Source organism: Haliotis rubra, unplaced genomic scaffold, assembly GCF_003918875.1.
Source record: "Haliotis rubra isolate DU_JTF1 unplaced genomic scaffold, ASM391887v1 Scf123, whole genome shotgun sequence".
Classification (NCBI taxonomy): Eukaryota; Metazoa; Mollusca; class Gastropoda; order Lepetellida; family Haliotidae; genus Haliotis; species Haliotis rubra.
The window spans coordinates 572,904-600,211 of record NW_025765148.1 but is presented as its reverse complement, the minus strand read 5'-3'; the positions used below and the strand labels follow the sequence as shown (position 1 = coordinate 600,211).

The 27,308-nt window shown below is 43.5% G+C and overlaps 1 protein-coding gene across 1 annotated transcript; it reads right to left on the bottom strand.

The window, feature by feature from the left end:
* Positions 1-290: 290 nt before the first annotated feature.
* On the bottom strand, positions 291-26,091 carry LOC124266107 (ABC transporter G family member 22-like). The gene is made up of 14 exons (XM_046700919.1): positions 26,047-26,091; positions 23,953-24,123; positions 22,343-22,448; positions 20,039-20,139; positions 19,405-19,566; positions 18,439-18,532; positions 18,109-18,172; positions 14,285-14,469; positions 13,181-13,428; positions 11,822-11,879; positions 10,193-10,407; positions 8,684-8,774; positions 6,054-6,171; positions 291-908 (listed from the first exon to the last, which is right to left on the bottom strand). The coding sequence occupies exons 1-14, from the start codon at positions 26,089-26,091 to the stop codon at positions 713-715; spliced, it is 1,854 nt and encodes a 617-aa protein (XP_046556875.1). The 3' UTR covers positions 291-712.
* Positions 26,092-27,308: the final 1,217 nt, after the last annotated feature.

Here is a 27,308-nt window from a genome sequence, read left to right as displayed (position 1 = left end):
ATGAATTACGACTGTCAATGAACTAAGATTATCATAAGTATGAGTTACGACAGTCAATGAACTAAGATTATCATAAGTATGAGTTACGACAGTCAATGAACTAAGATTATCATAAGTATGAATTATGAGAACTTTATCATAAGTATGAGTTACAATCAATGAACTAAGATTATCATAAGTATGAATTACGACTATCAATGAACTAAGATTATCATAAGTATGAGTTACGACAGTCAATAAACTAAGATTATCATAAGCATGAGTTACGACAGTCAATGAACTAAGATTATCATAAGTATAAATTACGACAATCAATGAACTAAGATTATCATAAGTATGAGTAACAAAACCGAATTAACTGTGATGATCTTCAGAATGAGTTACAAAACCAAATAAACTGTAATGATGTTGAGTACAGGCTACATCAGTCAACAAACAGTTTTAAGATCACACCGGGCAATGGGTCTGTCTGTTGTTGACTCCTGGTCAGATTCCTAGATGTTATGGAAACATATATGACGGCTATAATGGTAACTGAATACCATGACCAGAAACTATAGGTACAACATATCTCTTGAGACATATGAGCAAAGTTTCCTGAAAATATTCATATCAGAGACACAAGGCAGAATTTCCAAAGTGCCCCATTATTTTGTTCAAAACTAGTCTTCTTTTCTAAGGTATATTTTCATAACAAATACGTTTTGAAGGATCAGTGGGGCTTGCTGCGGAAGCGGAGCACCCAGTAACCAACAATCCTGAACATGATAGTGAATATAAGCAGTGCCAGTATGTATAAGTATATCGGCAGCACTGTGCCAGAGTCGATCAGCAGCATCTCTGCTGTGATGAACTCGGTTCCGTTCTGTCCGCATCTTGGGTACTCTGTTACCGTCACGTTGGCACATCTGAAATGTTGGGAAACAGCTGTGAGTTGACAGGTGACAAGTGGAGGGGAGATAACTCCAGTATACACATGGCATTGAGGGAGGTACTCACGGAATGGGTTGAGTGTCAGAGAACTCCAGTATACATGGGGCACTGAGGGAGGCACTCACGGAATGGGTTGAGCGTCAGAGAACTTCAGTATACATGGGGCACTGAGGGAGGTACTCACGGAATGGGTTGAGTGTCAGAGAACTCCAGTATACATGGGGCACTGAGGGAGGCACTCACAGAATGGGTTGAGTGTCAGAGAACTCCAGTATACATGGGGCACTGAGGGAGGTACTCACGGAATGGGTTGAGTGTCAGAGAACTTCAGTATACATGGGGCACTGAGGGAGGTACTCACGGAATGGGTTGAGTGTCAGAGAACTTCAGTATACATGGGGCACTGAGGGAGGCACTCACAGAATGGGTTGAGTGTCAGAGAACTCCAGTATACACAGGGCACTGAGGGAGGTACTGACGGAATGGGTTGAGTGTCAGAGAACTTCAGTATACATGGGGCACTGAGGGAGGCACTCACAGAATGGGTTGAGTGTCAGAGAACTCCAGTATACACAGGGCACTGAGGGAGGTACTGACGGAATGGGTTGAGTGTCAGAGAACTGCAGTATCAGTGTTCCCGTGGTTTTGAACTTACCGGGCGGCTTACCGACGGGTCTGGAAAATCTCGCTGAACTAGTTTTTATCCGAGAGACAAATTAATCAGTAATCACAGGGGCATATACTGTACATAAATGTGTTGAAAAGTCTGCCGTCGAAAGTTGCTTGTTTTTCGAGAATGCTCATTAGACCTACAAGCCCTGACAAAAGTATTCGCATTTGGCATATAGATCTATAGCCGCTCGTCCTCGTGATTTTGTCACAATCAGAAAATGAAAGCCGGTCCAACTAAATTCGATAAATGTGTTCAGAATGTCATTCGCTATCTAAATGACTGTGAAATGTGCAAATAATTAGTGTTTATATACCCGTGGTGAATTTCAATCTGCATTTCACGAAGTTGAAAACAACGATTCTCGGACACATGCTTCGCAGCTGGTCCACAATAACATTGTCAAAGAGCAAAGTAACCATGTTTCGAGGAATTCATTAAATAAATTGAATAAACTAATGAATAAAATCAACAACATTCATAAAAGCTGTACATATAAAATTACTATTTTCCATGTTTTGTGCGATCATGTAATGTAAGTCAAGTCACTGACAACTGACATCTCGGCTCTACGCCGCCTCAGTCTTCACGCCGGACACGATGTTTAATGCGAAAATGTATGTATACATGAAGCATATTTGTCACAGGTCATAACCCTAGCACGATACGTCCAAAAGTTCCATAATTTACGATAGGTAGCGATTTCTTGCTTAATATGTTCAGAATAGCATTATTTTTACCCAAAACTTCTGTCTAAATCTAAAAGTTTTCGCTTACGGGACGGAATCCATTGCCGTAATATGATTGGCTGCTTTAGGTCACGGTCAGATTTTGACCAATTACGCACCCTTATAGCAGACTGTGGCGAAAAGCCGCCATTAGAAACCAATCTTTATCCAATAAAATCGCTTCTTACAACTGTGAAAAACTATATAGTCTATATTTAGATGTGGGATTGCCACCCTAGTTTTCAATATACGTTTGCATAATGATCTGAAGAGAACAAAGAATAAACGAAGATGTTATCTGCAAGTTTATTAAATCTGCCGCCGATAAATGGCAACTTTAAGCAATACAAAAATTTACGGCGGCAGCCACGGACGGCAGTTGAACATACCGGATCTTCACAATGTTTATCGGTAAAAATCCGTAATTACCGAGAAACGGGAACACTGAGTATACATGGGGCACTGAGGGAGGCACTCACGGAATGGGTTGAGTGTCAGAGAACTCCAGTATACATGGGGCACTGAGGGAGGTACTCACGGAATGGGTTGAGCTGGCCAGAGAACTGCAGTATACATGGGGCACTGAGGGAGGTACTCACGGAATGGGTTGAGTGTCAGAGAACTCCAGTATACATGGGGCACTGAGGGAGGTACTCTCACGGAATGGGTTGAGTGTCAGAGAACTCTAGTATACATGGGGCACTGAGGGAGGTACTCACGGAATGGGTTGAGAGTCAGAGAACTCCAGTATACATGGGGCACTGAGGGAGGTACTCACGGAATGGGAGAGAGTCAGAGAACTCCAGTATACATGGGGCACTGAGGGAGGCACTCACGGAATGGGTTGAGCTGTCAGAGAACTCCAGTATACATGGGGCACTGAGGGAGGCACTCACGGAATGGGAGGAGTGTCAGAGAACTCCAGTATACATGGGGCACTGAGGGAGGCACTCACGGAATGGGAGGAGGGTCAGAGAACTCCAGTATACACAGGGCACTGAGGGAGGTACTCACGGAATGAGTGGAGGGTCAGAGAACTCCAGTATGGACAGGGCACTGAGGGAGGTACTCACGGAATGGGTTGAGTGTCAGAGAACTCCAGTATACATGGGGCACTGAGGGAGGCACTCCTCACGGAATGGGAGGAGTGTCAGAGAACTCCAGTATACATGGGGCACTGAGGGAGGCACTCACGGAATGGGTTGAGTGTCAGAGAACTCCAGTATACATGGGGCACTGAGGGAGGCACTCACGGAATGGGAGGAGTGTCAGAGAACTCCAGTATACATGGGGCACTGAGGGAGGTACTCACGGAATGGGTTGAGTGTCAGAGAACTCCAGTATACATGGGGCACTGAGGGAGGTACTCACGGAATGGGAGGAGTGTCAGAGAACTCCAGTATACATGGGGCACTGAGGGAGGCACTCACGGAATGGGAGGAGTGTCAGAGAACTCCAGTATACATGGGGCACTGAGGGAGGCACTCACGGAATGGGTTGAGTGTCAGAGAACTCCAGTATACATGGGGCACTGAGGGAGGCACTCACGGAATGGGTGGAGGGTCAGAGAACTCCAGTATACACAGGGCACTGAGGGAGGTACTGACGGAATGGGTTGAGTGTCAGAGAACTTCAGTATACATGGGGCACTGAGGGAGGCACTCACAGAATGGGTTGAGTGTCAGAGAACTCCAGTATACATGGGGCACTGAGGGAGGCACTCACGGAATGGGTTGAGTGTCAGAGAACTCCAGTATACATGGGGGCACTGAGGGAGGCACTCCACGGAATGGGTTGAGTGTCAGAGAACTCCAGTATACATGGGGCACTGAGGGAGGCACTCACGGAATGGGAGGAGTGTCAGAGAACTCCAGTATACATGGGGCACTGAGGGAGGTACTCACGGAATGGGTTGAGTGTCAGAGAACTCCAGTATACATGGGGCACTGAGGGAGGTACTCACGGAATGGGAGGAGTGTCAGAGAACTCCAGTATACATGGGGCACTGAGGGAGGCACTCACGAATGGGAGGAGTGTCAGAGAACTCCAGTATGGACAGGGCACTGAGGGAGGCACTCACGGAATGGGAGGAGGGTCAGAGAACTCCAGTATACACAGGGCACTGAGGGAGGTACTCACGGAATGAGTGGAGGGTCAGAGAACTCCAGTATGGACAGGGCACTGAGGGAGGTACTGACGGAATGGGTTGAGTGTCAGAGAACTCCAGTATACATGGGGCACTGAGGGAGGCACTCACGGAATGGGTTGAGTGTCAGAGAACTCCAGTATACATGGGGCACTGAGGGAGGTACTCACGGAATGGGTTGAGTGTCAGAGAACTCCAGTATACATGGGGCACTGAGGGAGGCACTCACGGAATGGGAGGAGTGTCAGAGAACTCCAGTATACATGGGGCACTGAGGGAGGCACCTCACGGAATGGGAGGAGTGTCAGAGAACTCCAGTATACATGGGGCACTGAGGGAGGTACTCACGGAATGGGAGGAGTGTCAGAGAACTCCAGTATACATGGGGCACTGAGGGAGGTACTCACGGGAATGGGAGGAGTGTCAGAGAACTCCAGTATACATGGGGCACTGAGGGAGGTACTCACGGAATGGGAGGAGAGTCAGAGAACTCCAGTATACATGGGGCACTGAGGGAGGTACTCACGGAATGGGAGGAGCCGTCAGAGAACTCCAGTATACATGGGGCACTGAGGGAGGTACTCACGGAATGGGAGGAGAGTCAGAGAACTCCAGTATACATGGGGCACTGAGGGAGGCACTCACGGAATGGGTTGAGTGTCACAGAACTCCAGTATACATGGGGCACTGAGGGAGGCACTCACGGAATGGGAGGAGGGTCAGAGAACTCCAGTATACACAGGGCACTGAGGGGAGGTACTCACGGAATGGGTGGAGGGTCAGAGAACTCCCTCAGACAGAGGGCACTGAGGGAGGTACTCACGGAATGGGTTGAGTATCAGATAATTCCAGTAAGGACAGGGCACTGAGGGAGGCACTCACGGAATGGGAGGAGCGTCAGATAACTCCAGTATACATGGGGCACTGAGGGAGGCACTCACGGAATGGGAGGAGCGTCAGATAACTCCAGTAAGGACAGGGCACTGAGGGAGGTACTCACCGAATGGGTGGAGCATCAGAGAACTCCAGTAAGGACAGGGCACTGAGGGAGGTACTCACGGAATGGGTTGAGTATCAGATAATTCCAGTAAGGACAGGGCACTGAGGGGAGGCACTCCGCGAGGAATGGGTGGAGTGTCAGATAACTCCAGTATGGACAGGGCACTGAGGGAGGTACTCACGGAATGGGTGGAGTGTCAGAGAACTCCAGTAAGGACAGGGCACTGAGGGAGGCACTCACGGAATGGGTGGAGTGTCAGAGAACTCCAGTAAGGACAGGGCACTGAGGGAGGCACTCATGGAATGGGAGGAGCGTCAGATAACTCCAGTATACATGGGGCACTGAGGGAGGCACTCACGGAATGGGAGGAGCGTCAGATAACTCCAGTAAGGACAGGGCACTGAGGGAGGTACTCACGGAATGGGTGGAGTGTCAGAGAACTCCAGTATGGAGAGGGCTGAGGGAGGCACTGAGGAATGGGTGGAGTGTCAGAGAAGGTACTGAGGGAGGCACTCACGGAATGGGAGGAGCGTCAGATAACTCCAGTAAGGACAGGGCACTGAGGGAGGTACTCACGGAATGGGTGGAGTGTCAGAGAACTCCAGTATGGAGAGGGCACTGAAGGGATGGCTGAAGATCGAGATGTATCGAGCCCAGAACAACCAGGGTGGAAATGTAGTGGTGTAGAAACCTCCTGAAACAGAGATGTTCAAACACTTTAACCACATAAGTCAGTGTTCATAAATAGCGTCAGACCCTTAGGCAGATCCGGTAGCTTGCCGACGGTCCAATGGAAGTCTACAATTTGCCGGCCCCAGTGTCCGACTGTATGGTTCACAATAACTTTGAGTGAAGTTGTTATGTGTGATATGTCACACTTGTTTGCTGTTTATAAATTTTACGTTTGTAAATTTCAATGCCAATACAAGAAATGTTTAATCTGAAATGTGTGTTAAATTTTTATACCGTGGGTCCTGTGAATTTTCAGTGGGTCAGACAGACATCTGAAACTTACAGGACCCAATGTCCTGTTACTTCTAAACACCATCCGTGAACACTGCATAAGTGAGCGAGAGAGTTGTGATATAGCTTTGACACACATTTCAGTTACTGTGATCTAGTCTGATGTGTGAAGAAGGTCTAAACAGTGAGTGAGTGAGTTTAGTTTTATGATGCACTTAGCAATATTCCAGCTAAATAGAGGTGGTCTGTAAAAAATTGAGTCTGGACCAGACAATCAACTGATCAACATCATGAGCATCGATCTACGCAACTGGGATACGATGACATGTGTCAACCCCAGTCAGTGAGCCTGACCACCTGATCCCCTTAGTCGCCTCACACGACAAGCATGGGTTACCGAAGACCAACTGTAACACAGATCTTCACGCCTGGAATGTCAGTGCAACCTGGAAACACTGGCAGAGTGAACCAGGATTTGTCAATCATTCAGGCAAATCTATGGGATGCAACTGTACCAAATCAACTGGACCAACTGTGCTCCTTTTTCCTAAAATTAAGGTGTTAATTATGACTCCGCAATATAGTCTGTCACTCTTACATATGAATTCGCTCATTATCATCCATGTCAAACAAAAACAGGAGGTACTATAATACAATCACAATGATCACCACGACACCTTGTCAAGTAACTGTATGTTGATAACTTTCTAAATTTTCCTGTATTAGTAATTGTGTTGCTTTGTAAGAACAGTTGGGGTACCTCTTGTTTATATGGGTTAAGAGGGAGTGCGTGAGTGAGTGAGTGAGTGAGTGTGTGCGTGCGTGCGTGCGTGAGTGAGTGAGTGAGTGAGTGCGTGCGTGAGTGAGTGCGTGCGTGCGTGAGTGAGTGAGTGAGTGAGTGAGTGAGTGAGTGAGTGAGTGAGTGAGTGAGTGAGTGAGTGAGCGAGCGAGCGAGCGAGTTTACGCCGCTTTTAGCAATATTCCAGCAATATCATGGCAGGGGACACCAAAAATGGGCTTCACACATTGTACCCAAGTGGGGAATTGCACCTAGATCTTTGGCTTGACGAGCGAATGCTTTAACCACCAGGCTACTTCACCGACCCTGTGCATGTGTGTGCATATAGGCATGCAGTGTTTGCAACTAGTGACTGAAACGATCTATGATGAATGAATGTTTGCTACACTATTGATTACTGCTGGAGTGATTGATCAAATAATCGGTCAATTGATCAATCTCCCTTGCATCAGCAATTATTGATGGTCTTGGAAGACTTTTCAATATTCTTAAAAATAAAGCACCAAACTAAACATCAGAAAGTATGCTTCTTATTGTTATGTTTGTTAGATCGACATAAACAACTGCTCACTTAGAATACTGCAATATAAACAACAGATTCATGTGCGTGGAAGTATCCTCACTTAGAATACTGCAATATAAACAACAGATTCATGTGTATGGAAGTATCCTCACTTAGAATACTGCAATATAAACAACAGATCCATGTGTGTGGAAGTATCCTCACTTAGAATACTGCAATATAAACAACAGATTCATGTGCGTGGAAGTATCCTCAATTGTCTTGATCGGAGTGTTAATCGGTGCCTGTCCCGTTTGCACAATGTTATGATTGTGTCCCATTATTGCCCGAATGAGTTTTGTGGTGAGGATTACGATTAAAATTGATTATTGATTGATTACTCAGTTCCAATTATTGATCTCGATATTGTGAGCGATAACCAGCAATACTACTGATCAACATTACGCTCAGTGTTCCAGCTGTATAGGGTAGTCTGAAAAAAATGCAGTCAGGACCAGACAATCAGGTGACTGATATTATGAGGTCAGGTGCTTGAGAATATATTTTCAGTCATATGACGACGTGCATGCATGTGTATGTGTGGCGGCTTGTACTAGCCCAGACTTAAGCTGGTTTTATAGTGCTAGCCCACTGAGATACCATGCCGCAGTGAAGCATGAATACCCCAACCAGACACAATATACTGACTCCGAGCTGACCAGTCCTTGTACCCATTAATGCCAAGCGCCAGGCAGGGACCAACAAGTACCATATTTTAACGTCTTTGGTCGGACTGATATTGTGAAGAACCATTCAGACACCCAGACTACAAACAAGCATGGGTTTGTTGAGACCTAATCTACCCTGGAACACCAAGGGTGGAACAAGGTAACATATGGTGTCAATGTGATGGAGATGATCTATGATGGTGGCCATGTTTACCTAGGAGCAGCATGGAGAGCATGGAGGTCGATGTGACGGTCAAGGCCAGTTGCATGTTCCAGATCCCGGCACCAATTAACAGACCAATTCCCTGAAACAAATCAAAATCACTTATGCTTGATAACAGTTTAAGAATATCAACAAAATGTCACTCGATGCAATAAACATAAAGTTGTAAAAGTTGAATTCTTCATCAGAAATGATACGTTTGTCTAACATTCCACGGCAACCTGTAAATCAGTGTGGGCCAGATGTCATCGATACAGAGAGCAACATCCCATGATAACACATGTCACTGATGCCGGCGTTAACACGTGTCACTGACGCCGGCGATAACACGTGTCACTGACGCTGGCGATAACACGTGTCACTGACGCCGGCGATAACACGTGTCACTGACGCTGGCGATAACACATGTCACTGGCCGCGGCGATAACATTATGTCACTGATGCGGCAATAACACGCATCACTGATGCGCTAAAACACGGTCACTGACGCCGGCGATAACACGTGTCACTGACGCTGGCGATAACACGTGTCACTGATGCCAGCAATAACACGTGTCACTGATGCCAACACCACCCCATCCATTTAATTGTCTCTTATAACAGTTATACAAATATTTCAGAACCTGTTCAAAAGATTGCGAAAAATAATCTCGCTTATCCCACCCACGTTAATCCCACAAAAGGTACCAAGCATCAAAGTAAATTTATTCCAGTTGGTACATTTTCAATTTTCAGATTTCTCTGGGTTCCACCCATTCCCCACATTCCATTATCCATGGTGCTGTCATAAATAACCAGTTCCTTAAATGACTTTGTTATAAATTATCTTTAGAATATTTCGAACAAACAGGTTCCATTAGAACAATTTTGATAAGGCATTTTTACTTGGTTTACGGTTCACATTATAATAATACCATTATAGTTGTAACAGAATAGTCACTTTTTGCAGGTTAATACATTTCATTTTTCAGAAAAGAAAGTATTAATGTCACAGGGGTAGGTGCAGTTTCGATACCCATCTTGTAAATCGTATGAAAGGGGTAGCATCTGCCAAATACATGTAGTTGTCTCCATTAATGACTGTTTCTTAATAAGACTTCAATCATATAAAACCTGAACAGCCAACTATATAACAGTTATTGGTGAAAGAAAAGCAACTGAGAGAGTGAGTTTAGTTTTACGCCGCACTCAGCAATATTCCAGCTATATGGTGGCGGTCTGTAAATAATTGAGTCTGGACCAGACAATCCAGTGATCAACAGCATGAACATCGATCTACGCAATTGAGATACGAGGACATGTGTCAAGCCAGTCAGCGAGCCTGATCACCTGATCCCCATTGTAGCCTCTTACGACAAGCATGGGTTACTGAAGATCAATTCTACCGCAGACCTTCACGGGTCAAAAGCAACTGACTGCTATGGCGTTCAAATACTTGGATCTCAAGCCCATGAATGAAGCTGACAAGAACACCACAGGAATAAGAGACAATATGTTTACCTGTCCATTCAATGCGTTAAGAATGATGATCCCCACCGTTGCGAAGTACTCGCCCACACCCTTCATCCCCGCCATCCAGTAGATGATGGTGGTTGCTACGGTCGGCAAGATCATGACCAGCGGCAACTCACTGGTCATCTTGGCCAGGTAGTAAGCTGACAGTCGATACGACCCTGCTGCCCTCTCCTTCAGAATGATTGGCCGTTCGGACGGGACTGCGCACACAAAGTTTTCATCTTTTAAACTGATTCAAACAGTGTTACACCTCATACCACATGGATGTAAGTCCTATCTTAGTACACTGTGAAGCCAATCTAGGGAAAGGACTATTACAACTGTAGTCTCATTTTATTAATGGAAGGCTCAATCTTTTGATGATGTGTAATTTTGAAATTTGATCAGTTCGTGGTTAGAAGAGTCATTCTGAGTGGTTATGGATTTCATGGTCATGAGCCTGAGAGTGAGTGAGTGAGTTTAGTTGTACACGCGCTCAGCAGCAATATTCCAGCTATATGGCGGCAGTCTGTAAATAATCGAGTCTGGACCAGACAACCCAGTGATCAACAGCATGAGCATAGTTCTAAACAAATGGATTCAAGTGAGGGGGATCAGTGTGTATTATATTGTGCTACACATGTCTGCTAACAATAACTTCAAATTCACCATGTGAGCAGTTTACCATGAACGTGGAAATCAATAGTGCATGATTTTATAAACACTTCATTTACATAAGACCATCAAGTTAATCAAAGTATGAAAGCATACTTATATATCATGAAATATAATTGTGAAGTTGATAATGGGACTAATATATATACATAATATTTTCTTCAGTTTGTGACAAAATTCTATTAATGTGAACAGTCAGTTGCCTCTTAAATTCAGTTCTAACCCAGCATTCCTACTTTGCTGCTATATCAAATACACCATGACAAACATGAGACCGCTTCCATGGTGTAGTGGTTACAGCGTCCGGCTTCGACCGCATCATACCAAAAGAGCGCTCAAATATGGTACTTGTTGGTACCTGCCTGGCGCTTAGCATTAATGGGTACAACAAGGACTGGTCGGCTCGAGTCAGTATAATGTGTCTGGGTGGGGTATTCATGCTTAACTGTGGCATGGTATCTCAATGGGCTAGCACTATAAAACCAGCTTAAGTCTGGCTATAGTACTGTCGGAAATAGAAAAAATGTATTTTCTCATTTATCTCTACAATTTATGTAGTTGATATGTGAAAGTGTGAAATATCTGTTAAACTAAGTTCGGACTAACTACAGAGAGATGAATTTTCCACCACCAGTATTTCCAAGGAAACTCTCGTCGTTGTAACCATGGATTTGTTTGTTTGTGTATTTGTTGTTTGACGCCACTCTCACCAATATTCCGCTATATGATCGCAGTCTGTAAATAACCGAGGCTGGACCAGATAATCCAGGGATTAACAACATGAGCATCAATCTACTCAAAATGGACCTGATGACATTTGTCAGCTAAGTCAGCAAGTCTGACCACCCGATAATGTTAGTCGCCTCTTACGGCAAGCATGGGTTGAAGACCAATTCTAACCCGGATCTTCATCAGTGTTGTAACCATGGGAACAGATATAATAATGAACCATTTTCTTACATGATGTTATCCCATCAAAGACAGGAGAGAGACCCCAGAATATCACAACGAAGAAAATCTGAAATAAACATGTTGTGGATTATGTACAGAAGAGCGAAACAAGGGTAGTATCAACATGCATCCTTATCCTGTGCTACGGCATTCAAACCAGATCTTTTACTTCACTGTTATACACCGAATAAGTGCGTTTTATACCTCTTTTAACACCAGTCACATCGTGCCATGTCAGCTCAGTGTGGAATGAGGGATTATAAGGATACAGTCTTACACCTTTACTACTTTGATAACCCTTGAACATGGGTGAGTGAGTGAGTGAGTGAGTTTAGTTTTACACAGCTTTTAGCAAAATTCTAGCAATATCACATCAGAAATGGGCTTCACACATTGTACACTTTAACCACAAGGCTACCCAACCACCACCTGAACATGCGGTCGGGACAACTGAACATGGGGTCCTACCCAACAATCTCAGGTTCTTCACATGACAAAGCATGCAACTCTGAACAGCAAACTTTTGGCAACTAAACTAGGTCATCTGAGCCTCCATGAATATCACCCAACAAACCCTCCAGTTTGTTGCATTAGGTGATCTTTTTAATCTGCCATTCAGCTTCTAAATTCTCGGTACAAGTGAGCACTGTATTCACTCAAGCACAGCAAAGTCAAACCTGAATGGGCAGTTCTGATGTAACTACAACAATGCTACCAATTGTCATTTCTCAGTAGCATGGCCAGGTTTAGACTTCTCTGAATGAATGAGTAAAGCATTTAAACAAGCATACATTTATGTACCGTGACCACCCAAATAATCAGGGAACTCAAAACATAAAGAAACACTTTGAGTTATCATTCTTAGGGATGCATGTAAAGTAATCTAATCTGTACCAGAGACTGATACTGTCAGAAACGGTCAATAAGGCTGCACCAACTTGAAACACAAGTCTCCAAGCATGACAACCCAATATATTACTAGTATGTCGTCTACTGAGAAAGTTGCCAGGCAACATTTTGAACCTGGAATCTGGGCAACATACCGTGACATGCTTACATTCTGACATATAATTCTTCCCCAAGACTCTCTAACATGCTGAGATAATCCCTCTTTCTAAGGAGCGGTGTGATAGCCTAGTGGTAAAAGCGTTTGCTCGACACGTCGAAAACCCAAGTTCAATTCCCCGGTGTGTGAAGCCCATTTCTGGTGTCCTCCGCCGTGATATTGCTGGCACAGTGCTAAGAGTGGCATAAAACTAAGCTCTCTCACTCACCCACCCTCTTCCTAGTGACTTCAAAGATGGAGCCAAATGATCCAAGGTCTTATCATAAATTTAGGTTCAATACACCACATAACTCAGGACCTACCATGCCCATCCTGTCCCGGATGTTTTTGTGTGTGCGCTCCATCTGGAACCACAGGATGCCCACCACGGTGGCCAGGATCAAGGCGTTTGAAATGGCGTACTTAGACAGGATGCGGCCCCGAGATTGCTTGAATGTCCGCCAGTTCAGCATTTTATACTGAGTCCAGAAACAAGTTGGCCAACGCGACGTACTTTCAGGGGAGACAACCTCGGTTTTAACAGATTCCACATTAAGTCCATCTTCTAGATCTGGAACAGAAAATACAATTAGTTATCTCTGTTGTTTATTTTAGACAAAGAACCTACTCAAACATTGTTCAACTGTTTTGAGTCTTTGTTCTGACTACGCATGTTTAATCCTTGTTAATATATAAAGAACATATCAACAGAGTGAGTGCGTTGGATTTTACGCCGCTTTTAGCAATATTCCAGGAATATCACGGCAGGGGACACCAGAAATGGGCTTCACGCATTGTACCGATGTGGGGAATCGAACCCGGGCCTTTGGCGTAACGAGCGAACGCTTTAACCACCAGGCTACCCCACCACCCCACATATCAACAGAAACATCATTGCTGGCCATATCTGCCAGAAAACACATTAGGGGCGACGTGTGTCAACCAAGTCAGTGAGTCTGACCACTCGATCCCGCTAGTCGCCTCTTCAACCAGCAGGGGTTACTGATGACCAATTCTAATCCGGATCTTTACGTGTCTGAGAATTTAGCAGCATTGTCAAAGTGCAAAGGTCAAACCAATTTGTCGGTCCCAACTACTCACAAACCAAATTATCATCACATTTGAATGAAAAAGTTCAGGGAAAAAGCCAGTATGGATTTTTCAAAATGGCTGCTATATAGAAACACAGTAATTAGAATTTCAAATCTTCTCAACACATTGGGAGACATCAACGGTTGGCATAAGCATTTGGAAGCTTCAGTGGAATTGGTCCAGTGGAGGTTCACTGCAGGATTTGCAAATGTTTCAGACAAAGGTTTTTACATGTGACCAAAGTAAGTACCAAGAATTACCAACTTCTTCTCTTCAACAACTTCTTGTCTCCACGCAGAAAGTGAATAATCAAGTCTCCTTCAGCTGTAGCTTACCTCTCTTTGAGTAGTTGATGGCCACAACAGCGCCATCATGAGTGTTTGACCCAGGAACAAAGCCATTCTGACCCTCAAGGCTGCCTGTCTCAAACTCGTATATCATGGACAGAGAGCCAGCATCGAGGGTTTTGTGTCTGTCTCCAGCAGTCCATCTCAGGTCTAACGGCCATTCCTCTGTGAACCTGTGACATTAACAACAATTCCTGACTTCAGTCTCTACCAGTAACAACAAACCGAGACTTCAGTCTCTACCAGCAACAACAGACCCTGACTTCAGTCTATCAGCGAAACAAGGTCTGACCTTACAACAGACCAGACGCTATTCTCTACCAACAACAGACCCTGACCTGACCTTTCTTTCTACTCTAACAACAGACCCTGACCTTTCTCTAACAGCAACAGACCCTGACCGTTATTCTCTACCAACAACAGACCCTGACGTTATTCTCTACCAACAACAGACCCTGACCTTATTCTCTACCAACAACAACAGACCCTGACGTTATTCTCTACCAACAACAGACCCTGACCTTATTCTACACCAACAACAGACCCTGACCTTATTCTCTACCAACAACAGACCCTGACGTTATTCTCTACACTAACAACAGACCCTGACGACTATTTCTTGACTTATTCTCTTCTACACTAACAACAGGCGTTACTCTACCAACAACAGACTTCTTCTCTACCAACAACAGACCCTGACCAGACCCTGATTTTCTACACTACCAACAACAGACCCTGACATTATTCTCTACCAACAACAGACCCTGACATTACTTCTCTACCAACAACAGACAACCTGACCTTACTCCTGGATTTCTCTACCAACAACAGACCCTGACCTTATTCTTATTTCTACCAACAACAGACCCTGATGTTATTCTTCTACCCTTTGTTATTTCTACTACACAACAACAGACCCTGACGTTATTCTCTACCAACAACAGACAGACCTTACTCTACACTAACACCCCTGACGTTATTCTCTACAACAACAGACCCTGACAGTTATTCTCTACAACAACCTGACCCTGACCTTACTCTACACCAACAACAGACCCTGACATTTATTCTACACTAACAACAGACCCTGACGTTATTCTCTACCAACAACAGACCCTGACGTTTATTCTCTACATAACAACAGACCCTGACGTTATTCTCTACCAACAACAGACCCTGACGTTATTCTCTACTAACAACAACAGACCCTGATGTTATTCTCTACTTAACAACAACAGACCCTGACTTTCTACTCTACAGACCTGACCAACGTTACAACAACAACAGACACTGAAGTTATTCTCTACCAACAACAGACCCTGACCTTACTCTCTACCTCAACAAAAACAGACCCTGACCTTATTCTCAACACCAACAGACCCTGAACCTCTGAACAAACAGACCCTGACCTTACTCTACAGACCCTGACATTACTCTCTACACTAACAACAGACCCTGACATTCTCTACACCAACAACAGACCCTGACATTCTCTACTTCTACAACAACAACAGACCCTGATGTTATTCTCTACTACCAACAACAGACCCTGATGCTATTCTATCCGAACAAACAAAAACAGACCCTGACATTATTCTCTACCAACAACAGACCCTGACCTTACTCTACACTAACAACAGACCCTGACGTTATTCTCTACCAACAACAACAGACCCTGACATTATTCTCTACCAACAACATCAGACCCTGACGCTATTCTCTACCAACAACAGACCCTGATGTTATTCTCTACCAACAACAGACCCTGAGGCTATTCTCTACTTAACAACAACAGACCCTGACCTTATTCTCTTACCACCAACAACAGACCCTTGACCTTCTATTCTCTACACAACAACAGACCCTGACGTTATTCTCTACCAACAACAGACCCTGACGCTATTCTCTACCAACAAACAACAGACCACAGACCCTGACCCTATTCTCTACCAACAACAACAGACCCTGATGCTATTCTCTACCAACACCTGTCCTCCTTTCACATTAGTACTATACATACATATTGATCATTCACTCATATTCACTGACAAGGTGTTCACACATTAATTCTGGAATTTAAACACTATCAATATATGTCGGAAGCAATAAAAAATGCATACACATAGGAGAATAAGATTAATCAGTTAAATAGATATAGCATTTTGGCACGTTAAGTTACATTAAGAAATGCTCCTCCCCAGGGAAGCTTGTAGTGGCCAGGAGGCTGAGATCTCCGTACACCTACATCCTGAAGGCAGGTCCCGCCCATGGGGAGGCTACACCTGCAACAACATGGCAGGGAGTCCATCATCCGGTCAACCACCAAGGATTGGAGGGGCATCTGGGTGCATGTGTGTATCCTGCTCATAGGTACATGACTTCACATCAAAGTATGACATCAAAGTCTGACTTCAGACCCAAGTCAGGCAGTGTTAGTCTGACTTCAGACCCAAGTCTGGCAGTGTTAGTCTGACTTCAGATCCAAGTGTGGCAGTGTTAGTCTGACTTCAGATCCAAGTCTGGCAGTGTTAGTCTGACTTCAGACCCAAGTGTGGCAGTGTTAGTCTGACTTCAGACCCAAGTGTGGCAGTGTTAGTCTGACTTCAGATCCAAGTGTGGCAAGTGTGTTAGTGTTTAGTCTGAGTGTTAGTCTGACTTCAGACCCCAGTGTTAGTCTGACTTCAGACCCAAGTGTGGCAGTGTTAGTCTGACTTGGCAGACCCAAGTGGCAGTTTCAGTCTGACTTCAGACCCAAGTGTGGCAGTGTTAGTCTGACTTCAGACCAAGTCAGGCAGTGTTAGTCAGATGTCAGGCAGTCTGACTTCAGACCCAAGTGTGGCAGTGTTAGTCTGACTTCAGACCCAAGTGTGGCAGTGTTAGTCTGACTTCAGACCCAAGTGTGCAGTGTTAGTCTTCAGACTTCAGTCAGGCAGTGTTAGACTGACTTCAGATGACTTCAGACCCAAGTGTGGCAGTGTTAGTCTGACTTCAGACCCAAGTCAGGAAGTGTTAGTCTGACTTCAGACCCAAGTGTGGCAGTGTTAGTCTGACTTCAGACCCAAGTGTGGCAGTGTTAGTCTGACTTCAGATCCAAGTCTGGCAGTGTCCAAGTGTGGCAGTCTTAGTCTGACTTCAGACCCAAGTGTGGCAGTGTTAGTCTGACTTCAGACCCAAGTCAAGTGTTAGTCTGACTTCAGATCCAAGTGTGTTAGTCTGACTTCAGATCCAAGTGTGGCAGTGTTAGTCTGACTTCAGACCCAAGTGTGGCAGTGTTAGTCTGACTTCAGACCCAAGTCAGGCAGTGTTAGTCTGACTTCAGATCCAAGTCTGGCAGTGTTAGTCTGACTTCAGACCCAAGTGTGGCAGTGTTAGTATGACTTCAGATCCAAGTCTGGCAGTGTTAGTATGACTTCAGACCCAAGTGTGACAGTGTTAGTATGACTTCAGACCCAAGTGTGGCAGTGTTAGTCTGACTTCAGATCCAAGTCTGGCAGTGTTAGTATGACTTCAGACCCGACCAGTGAAGCATGAGAAATTTCCCCTACAGAATGTAGATAATGTTTCATACAACCATTAATGTTTATTTTTTCAATTACATTTTCTTGCCGTGACACCCAATACACAAAAAGGTCCCTTTCCACAAAACTATTGTAGCGCTAAGACCGTATCAACTACCACACATTAACACAGACTCATGTGAGTGGTATTATTGCGATCACCTACAAGTACAAGCTTGACAAATGTTCAGTTTAATTCAACATCTGCCTTACTATCAAAAGTGTAATCAGAACTCTGTTACCATGGTTACCTACCTCTTGTCCTCAGCTGCTTTCAATATGGTCTGCATTGTTGCTTCATCCCTCTTCACAGTCTCCACTGTAACCATAGCAACAAGAGAATATGCATAACATGCCGTCACGAACATGGCTTTTGCCTTAAATAAACATGTTAACACATATTTATGTTTACTTTAATGGTAGGTTCTTGTCATATATCAATACCACTTACATCAACAGACACAAGCTTTGTTCCACATCTGAAATTTGACTTTTGAAAACTGTTAAGCCAAAAACTTTAAGGGATAAACTTTACCAGAGTGGAAAATTGTTTGTTTTTATTTATTAGTTCTCGTGGGTAATTACGTATAAAGTCCGCTGGGTTGTAGTGAGGTTCACAGATCAGACCAACTCCTTCAAAGAAATCGAGAGTCTTCTCTGCAGCCCCAAAATATGCAACCTGAAAGAGGAAACACCCATTGTACCAAGTATTGTTAAAAGTTACTATAGGATATTAATATAGCACACATATCCACGCAACTAGTGCATCCTCAAGGCGCTGGTATTGTCAATCTCAACAGCACATCGTATTATCAATCTCAACTACCTGGGGAGTATATAACGCTTGCAGCCACAAGGCGCACTGAGTTATTGTGGCTTTCTCATCCTAACGACGTACCCATTCACAGCTGGGTGGACTGGGACACAGTCACAGTACTTTGTCGAAGTTCACTGTACCCGCAACTAGGTGTTTGCATGTATTCATGTGGCCACCATCTGGTCATATACCAACAGATTCGTGGGTTCTTTTAAGTGCACAGGGTTGTGTACTGTACACTAGGGGTTGTGACAACACTGAAAGAGTCTGCACACAAAGTTGACTCCAAGGTTTTTACACCCGGTCAGAGGTGGGCTCAATCCCGACACCTCAACCTCGCTGGATCACTAGCCTGGCGTCTTAGCCAGCTCGCCCACCGCACCCCATCATTGAAAGTTTCATCATGTTCAAGACTACTCAAGAACCACAATGCATTACAATATTCCCCTATTTGTTATTATTGTTATTTTGTGCTGCAGCTTGAATTGAGTGAGTGACTGAGCATTGTTTTAAGAGTGATAAGCATTTGTCTTTTACAGCAACCAGGGTACATCCAGACACGTCAGCTCCATGTTGGTGGTGCTAAAGTTATTGTTCGTTTGACTGAGTTTGGTTTTACGCCGCTTTTAGCAATATTCCAGCAATATCACGGCAGGGGACACCAGAAATGGGCTTAACACATTGTGCCCATCCTGAAGGAGGAACCACTACTAGAAAGAAGTGTAGGAATTTACCTGGCCCTTGGCCAGCAGAAGAAGCCTGCTGAACATGTGGAAGATCTGGCTGGCTGGCTGGTGGATGGTGACGATGACGGCCTTGTTGCTCTCCGCCGTGTACTTCTTCAACAGCTGCATCAACGTGTAGGCCGTGCTGGAGTCCAGTCCTGATGTCGGCTCCTGGACACATCATCATCATCATCATCATCATCATCATCATCATCATCATCATCATCACCAGCATCATCATCATCATCATCATCATCATCATCACATTTTGTGCAGAATCTGTTACATTTATTAGTCATGAACATACATGTTTCACCAACTCCAGAGATTAATCACTGGATTGTCTGGTCAAGACTCAATTACTTACAGACATATGCCATACAGCCGGGATATTGCTGGGGTGGCGTTAAACAACAAACAAACGTACAAGCATAAATAAACATGGAGAAGGTCTACACCTTCAAAGTTTCATATGGATGATAAACCTTATCTGGCCATGAAAATCTTGGCAACAGTTATTTACTTTATACAGTCCACTGTTTGCTTTGTATCATCCAATCACAGCTTACAAGAAACTGTCCATCGCCTATACACTCCATTAGACAGACAGAAGACAATGTCTGGTATCACCGTGCCTACATACATCTAGCAGCATGATGTCAGGATCCGTTAGAAGCTGGCACGCGATGCTGGCTCTCTTTTTCTCCCCTCCAGACAAACCTCGCTGGATCTGATCTCCAATAGCTGAATCATACAGAACATTAGTCAATATACAAACTCAGGACAAGAACATTAGTCAATATACAAACTCAGGACAAGAACATTAGTCAATATACAAACTCAGGACAAGAACATAAGTCAATATACAAACTCAGGACAAGAACATTAGTCAATATACAAACTCAGGACAAGAACATAGTCAATATCAAACTCAGGACAAGAATATTCAAACTCAGGACAAGAACATTAGTCAATATTCAAACAAACTCAGGACAAGAACATTAGTCAATATTCAAACTCAGGACAGAGTCATTAGTCAATATACAAACTCAGGACAGAGTGCATTAGTCACAAGAACATTAGTCAATATTCAAACTCAGGACAAGAACATTAGTCAATATACAAACTCAGGACAGAGTGCATTAGTCAATATTCAAACTCAGGACAAGAACATTAGTCAATATACAAACTCAGGACAGAGTGCATTAGTCAATATTCAAACTCAGGACAAGAACATTAGTCAATATACAAACTCAGGATCAAACTCAGGACAGAGTGCATTAGTCAATATTCAAACTCAGGACAAGAACATTAGTCAATATACAAACTCAGGACAAGAACATTAGTCAATATTCAAACTCAGGACAAGAACATTAGTCAATATCAAACTCAGGACAAGAACATTAGTCAATATACAAACTCAGGACAAGAACATTAGTCAATATCAAACTCAGGACAAGAACATTAGTCAATATTCAAACTCAGACACATTAGTCAATATTCAAACTCAGGACAAGAACATTAGTCAATATTCAAACTCAGGACAAGAACATTAGTCAATATTCAAACTCAGGACAAGAACATTAGTCAATATACAAACTCAGGACAAGAACATTAGTCAATATTCAAACTCAGGACAAGAACATTAGTCAATATCAAACTCAGGACAAGAACATTAGTCAATATACAAACTCAAGACAAGAACATTAGTCAATATTCAAACTCAGGACAAGAACATTAGTCAATATACAAACTCAAGACAAGAACATTAGTCAATATTCAAACTCAGGACAAGAACATTAGTCAATATCAAACTCAAGACAAGAACATTAGTCAATATTCAAACTCAGGACAAGAACATTAGTCAATAATATACAAACTCAAGACAAGAACATTAGTCAATATTCAAACTCAGGACAAGAACATTAGTCAATATTCAAACTCAGGACAAGAACATTAGTCAATATTCAAACTCAGGACAAGAACATTAGTCAATATTCAAACTCAGGACAAGAACATTAGTCAATATTCAAACTCAGGACAGAGTGCATTAGCTGAGCACACTATTATTAATAAACAAACATACAGGCCATCACAGTTTATCTACAACAGAGGCTCAAAGATAAGATGAGTGAGTTTTACTCGTCTTACGCAATATTCCAGCAATATCATTGCAAGGGACGCCAGAAATGGGCTTCACACATTGTACCCATGTGGGGATTCAGTATGTTAACATATATCGTATGTATTGCAATACAACAGTTGTAAATCAAGGTATCCTATATTTTATAATCATTTTCTCATAATCTGCTTGTAAAATCATGTTCAGAATAACATTACCTACTCATTCACTGGACATAAATAACATAAGACAAAGTTGATCATGAAAATATATATGCATCGCCTTTAAAGCAACAAGATGAATGATACAAATAGCCTTTCAATAGCAACACTACATGGAACAGAGAGAGACAGTTATGACTCCAGTCTTGTGACTCCAGTATTGCAATATGCACCAATAAGGCCTTTAAGTCTCGCGAAGCACTACTTCCGGTACTATTCCTAGCTAGTTCCCTGGTCCCTTTGAGCACGCCAACATGCGATATGCGAGACGGGGCCCAGATTACTTCTGGTATCAGATTTCCTGTGACAAGAGTATATATACGAGAACCAGTTCTAGTTCCAAATTATGCGAACGCCCAATAAGACTTTACAAGACTGGACCAAGTGTACAACCATGCTAAGTTGGCTAATTTGGGGATGGTTACACTGGAAATTTGTTATTCCTGCAGGGATTAACGATTCCTTACTGTCAACAGACAACAATGAGACCATTCAAAAAGGTATGAAACATTGTTTGTCATCGGAAGTACTAAGGTCTCGCGAAGTGCCGTGACCTACTTACAGTCCCTATTCATGTAACAGACATCAACAGCCACGTACACACCTGTATTCTTACAATCCTCAAGGTCAAGGGCAGCAATGATCTGGTCAATTCTTGACAACTTTTCTGAGCGAGGCATCTTGTCAGGCAGGTGGATCATGGCCGCAAACTGACAAAGACAGAAAACGGTTTATCAGCGGTGGGTTGCATGCCCTTAAAAATGAACAAGTGTTTCCATTGGCCCATTAACACTTGACATTCATAAAAACATAACGAAATAACAGAGAAAGGGTTTCAGATAATACTTTGAGGATCTCAGAACCTATTTACATTGGATATAGATAGTTTTCTTTGGGTTTTCAATATCAAGCTATCTTTATGGTTATTTGGTCTTTTTATACAAATGAGTTGAAATTCTATTAATCGAGGTGTAAATGTTGTTTCAGGTGAGTACAACTTTGTACAACTTTGAGCAGCCCCAACTGTGTAGTACATAGAGGATACCAAACGACCTTCCGTGTAATACCATTTTTATAAAACGAGTTAATGAGTTGGTATCAAAATTCAAACAAACGAAAACTGCCTACAGTGTGATGACTCTCAGCTTTCTGCAAGGTCTAATACCATTGTGACCGAGGTATTAGCATTGTGATGTCATAACTGTAAACCATTATGACGTCATACGTCTAGCGGTATTACACTAGTGTAATATTGCCGTAAAGATATTACACTGCAGTATCTTCCACCAGTATACATACACATCCTTTCAGGTATGTCTCTAGAAAACCCAAACAGTATTACCATGGTGAAATCCACAACCGTAATTTTGGTGTTGAAAGCCAGTTCATAATAATCAGGACAAATCCATCACCACAGATGCTGATACTATGAACAGCAAATTGTAATAACCTGGACATTCATTGGACAGACGGCTTGCTGCTTTCCCTCTTCATCAGGAGGGGAGTCACATTATATAAGCAAACCAGTGAATCAATGACGAAAATTGGGTAATCAGGTGATCATGATAATTAGGCATTTTTCAGTTTGAAACACAGCACTGAGCTCTTCCAGCTATATGGCGGCGGTCTGTAAATAATCGAGTCTGGACCAGACAATCCAGTGATCAACAGCATGAGCATCGATCTACGCAATTGGGAACCGATGAAATGTGTCAACCAAGTCAGAGTGAGTGAGTGAGTGAGTGAGTGAGTGAGTGAGTGAGTGAGTGAGTGAGTGAGTGAGTGAGTGAGTGAGTGAGTGAGTGAGTGAGTGAGTGAGTGAGTAAGTATGGTTTTATGCCGCTTTTAGCAATATTCCAGCAATATCACGGCGGGGGACACCAGAAATGGGCTTCACACATTGTACCAATGTGGGGAATCGAACCCGGGTCTTCGGTGTGACGAGCCAACGCTTTAACCACTAGGCTGCCCCACCAAGTCAGAGAGCCTGACCACCCAATCCCGTTAGTCGCCTCTTACGACAAGCATGGGTTACTGAAGAGCAATATTCTAACCCGTACCTTCACGGGTCTGTGGGCAATGTAGCCTCTGTGTAAGTCACACAACATAGTCATTGCAGAGAGTGAGAGCGGCCATAGGGCCTCCAGAGCATCCCTTGTCAAGTGACGAAAGCATTGAGAGGACCTGCAGTGTGGGACAGTTATACAAACTTACATAGAGTGTCTCCCACAGCGTCAGCTTGGAGAAGAAGAGATCATCTTGCAGAACATAGCACATTCTTTGCCGCAAAAGTTTGGTGAGCTTCTGTTGGTTCAGAGTTATCTCCCCTGACTGTGCAATTGTTCTCCCAGCGATGGTATTTAACATGGTTGTTTTCCCCGGAACCTGTAAAAATACAATAAACAATGATCATGTTAAAGATAAAACTCTTTATTTAATATGATGTACTTTGATTCATATTATGTCAAACGGCTCTTATAACATGTTAAAGATGATCACTATTCTGGTGCCAAGTTTTTAACCCATATTCCAGCAATACCGAGACTCACAACACACGAAATGGGCTCCATACTGCTCAGTAGGCACAATATTTTTAACAAGATGGTAAACCTCACTGCACCTCCCATTAACACTCAGACAAACACTATACACTAAAATCAGGAGCCAGTCCACGGGCACAAGGCCTGAGCAATCGGAGGATTAGTCGTTTGTGTGGGGGGAGAGTGAGGTGAAAGTGGGTTTTACGTCGTGCTTGAGAATATTTCGCTCATATGACAATAGTGTGGGGGGAGAGGGGGGAGGGGGGTCACATAGGAAATATACAAACACATCTTGCCAAGAGTATTTTATTTTGACACTTTGCAATCGGAATGGAGCGTCAATCCAATAACAGTGTTACTGTTGATGTTTGACATGCTTCTGAACAAGCAATAGGCATTAACTCTCTATGTGTTGCATGTTTACATACTGATGGCACATTACTGCATGTTACAAACAGGACGGTGTTTCCGACACTGACAAAGGGTTAACAGACTGTGATGGTTGTAACACAACAAGCATGCAGGAAAATAAAAACACTCAAAATCTACAGTGGTGAGCAAGTGAGTTCGCTTTTACGCTGCTTTTAGCAATATTCCAGCGATATCACAGCAAGGGATACCAGAAATGGGCTTCATACATTATACCCATTTGGGGAATCGAACTAACTCGGCACCTTGGCATGATGAGCAAACGCTTTAACCACTAAGCTACCCCACCGCCCCTCTACAATAGTGATTCCATGGGAGGGGTTGTGTAGTGGGATGAAGGGAGGTTCAATACTCCCTCCTTTGCAAATACATATTGATGTCAATGACAGAAATAAATGAATAAAATACTATACAAAGCTATTGAAATGTTTGCGTACATCATGTATGTTGTCCGGGGAGGGAACATTCCTTATCTCCACTTGAGATTAGTGGTGTTCCAATTAACTGAAATAATCCTTACTTTAAAGAAACAAATTGCATCAATTTACATTGGATTTGAAATTCGCAATTTGCGCAGTTTCAAAATAAAAGACAAAAGCATCAGTGAACCAAAGGTTTTTCTTTATACATATCTGCAATACTAACCTAAACAGGAAAATCTGAACAATCATGTTAACCAACTTTTTTCAATTACTCTTCATTGGCAATAAACCAATCATCAATTGTGAGATTTTAACCAATTCCCAAAACTACTCGTGACTACAACAAAATATCACGACTCTTGTCCGTCACCCCCACCCCTTCTCAAATATGTGGATCTCCTACCCATAACATTAAGTTCTATAATGGGCCTACATACTGCCTACAGCTGGCGCATGGACATTAACCAGTCACAGATAGATGTAACCTGTATGCGAGGCAGCCTGCCATCTCTTGTTAACAAGACGGGTGCACTCTGAGGCACTAAATGAAGCGCTTGACCCTAATTAATTCAATCACTGTGGAGCCAACTCCATCGGGTGCAAACTCAGCGAGGAGTGATTGTAGTGTCCCGTAAAATCCCCCAAGCATGGTGGTTTATTGCCAGTCATGAATAAACAGGTTTCGATCTCAGATTGCACACTTACGTCATTACAAAGGAAGAATCTTGTATTCCGCAAGATCTAAAGTTTGAAAATTTTAACTATAAATTGTACATTTATATCCTTATCTTATCTCACGGCTTGCACCTCTCTCTCTTCCTTCGACACTCAGTGGAACGACTCTAAACTTTTTCCCTTGGCCTCTCTTGTTCACTCGCCCATGTATCTCGTGCCGCTCTCGTCAATGGACAACTTACCACAATCCATGCGAGGCATGCGACAAGCTCCTCAGCTACCCACATGACTACTGCTCACTCAACATTCTCATTCTCGGAGCCGTCACTGTAATCTGAGTAGAGGGGAGGTGGGCGGGAATCCAACGCTTGAGATAAGATAAGTATATAAATATACAATATATAGCTAAAATTTCCAAATTTTTAAACTTATCCTATCTCACGGCTTGCACTTATCCCACGGTTGGACCGCGGGTCGCAGATTACCCTAAGTCTGTACAGAAAAGAACAACAAGAGTTGTATACTCCTGAAGACAACCGTAGATAGCGATGCACAAGGGAGGCCTGTTACGCATGCACGCATCTCCTATTCTTGTCATGGGTCTCCTGACCCCTTGGATTACTAAGCACAATGACTCCCATGGAGATTGGTGCTCCCGAGCGATGTGGTGTTCGGCCGCAATCTTCATAAATGAAGAGACGTAGCTCAGCAAGTAGACCTCGCGTCACCATGATTTTCAAGGTACCTCCATGAATTACAGTTTTGCAACCAGTAATCGGAACAGCCCCTGCTTCGAGGCAACCCATCAGCCACCATCGATTAGAGGGTGACAAACAAACTGAATCAGAAAACTCCAAGTTTTAACGTTCAGTTCCAAACAACATCAAATTGACCCTTGCTCCTTTACATAAACTTAGTCAAAGGATGAGTCTGGCAACTTAGGAGTCAATGAAATCCACAGGAATTCGGGAAGGACCCACTTCACTGACGTAATTACTCCGTAGAGTAGAGATAGGTAAGCGAGAATGTCAAACACCTCTGCATCGCGACACAAGTAAATCAACCACTAAATAAAATTGGTGGCGGTATCTAAATGCCTTAGTATCCAACCAAGTGAGGTAGTTCTTAAACCCATAACAAAGAGAACAAAAGATATACATAAGCTGATCTTTTTATTCAGTAATTACAAGAAACAGCGCCGATCACAGGACTTCCTTTATCTGCGTTGATGAGCCGAGGTGAGCTGTTGTGCCAAAACGAGTAGTCCGAACTGGTGCAACCCCCGGACGTCCGTCACCAAAACAACCCGTAGGTAGTGATATGAGAAGACACTGTCTGAACGCCAAAAACAACCCTCCATGATCTAAGACAGGGAACAATTGTTGTGTAACGCCATAGTCAATGCTAGCGCATGAGTCTCGTGCGGGTTGGATGAGGTAGGAGGGGGCAAGCCTGCAAAGGTGTATGCTCGAAGAATAGTAGATCTCATCCACGCGCACAGCAT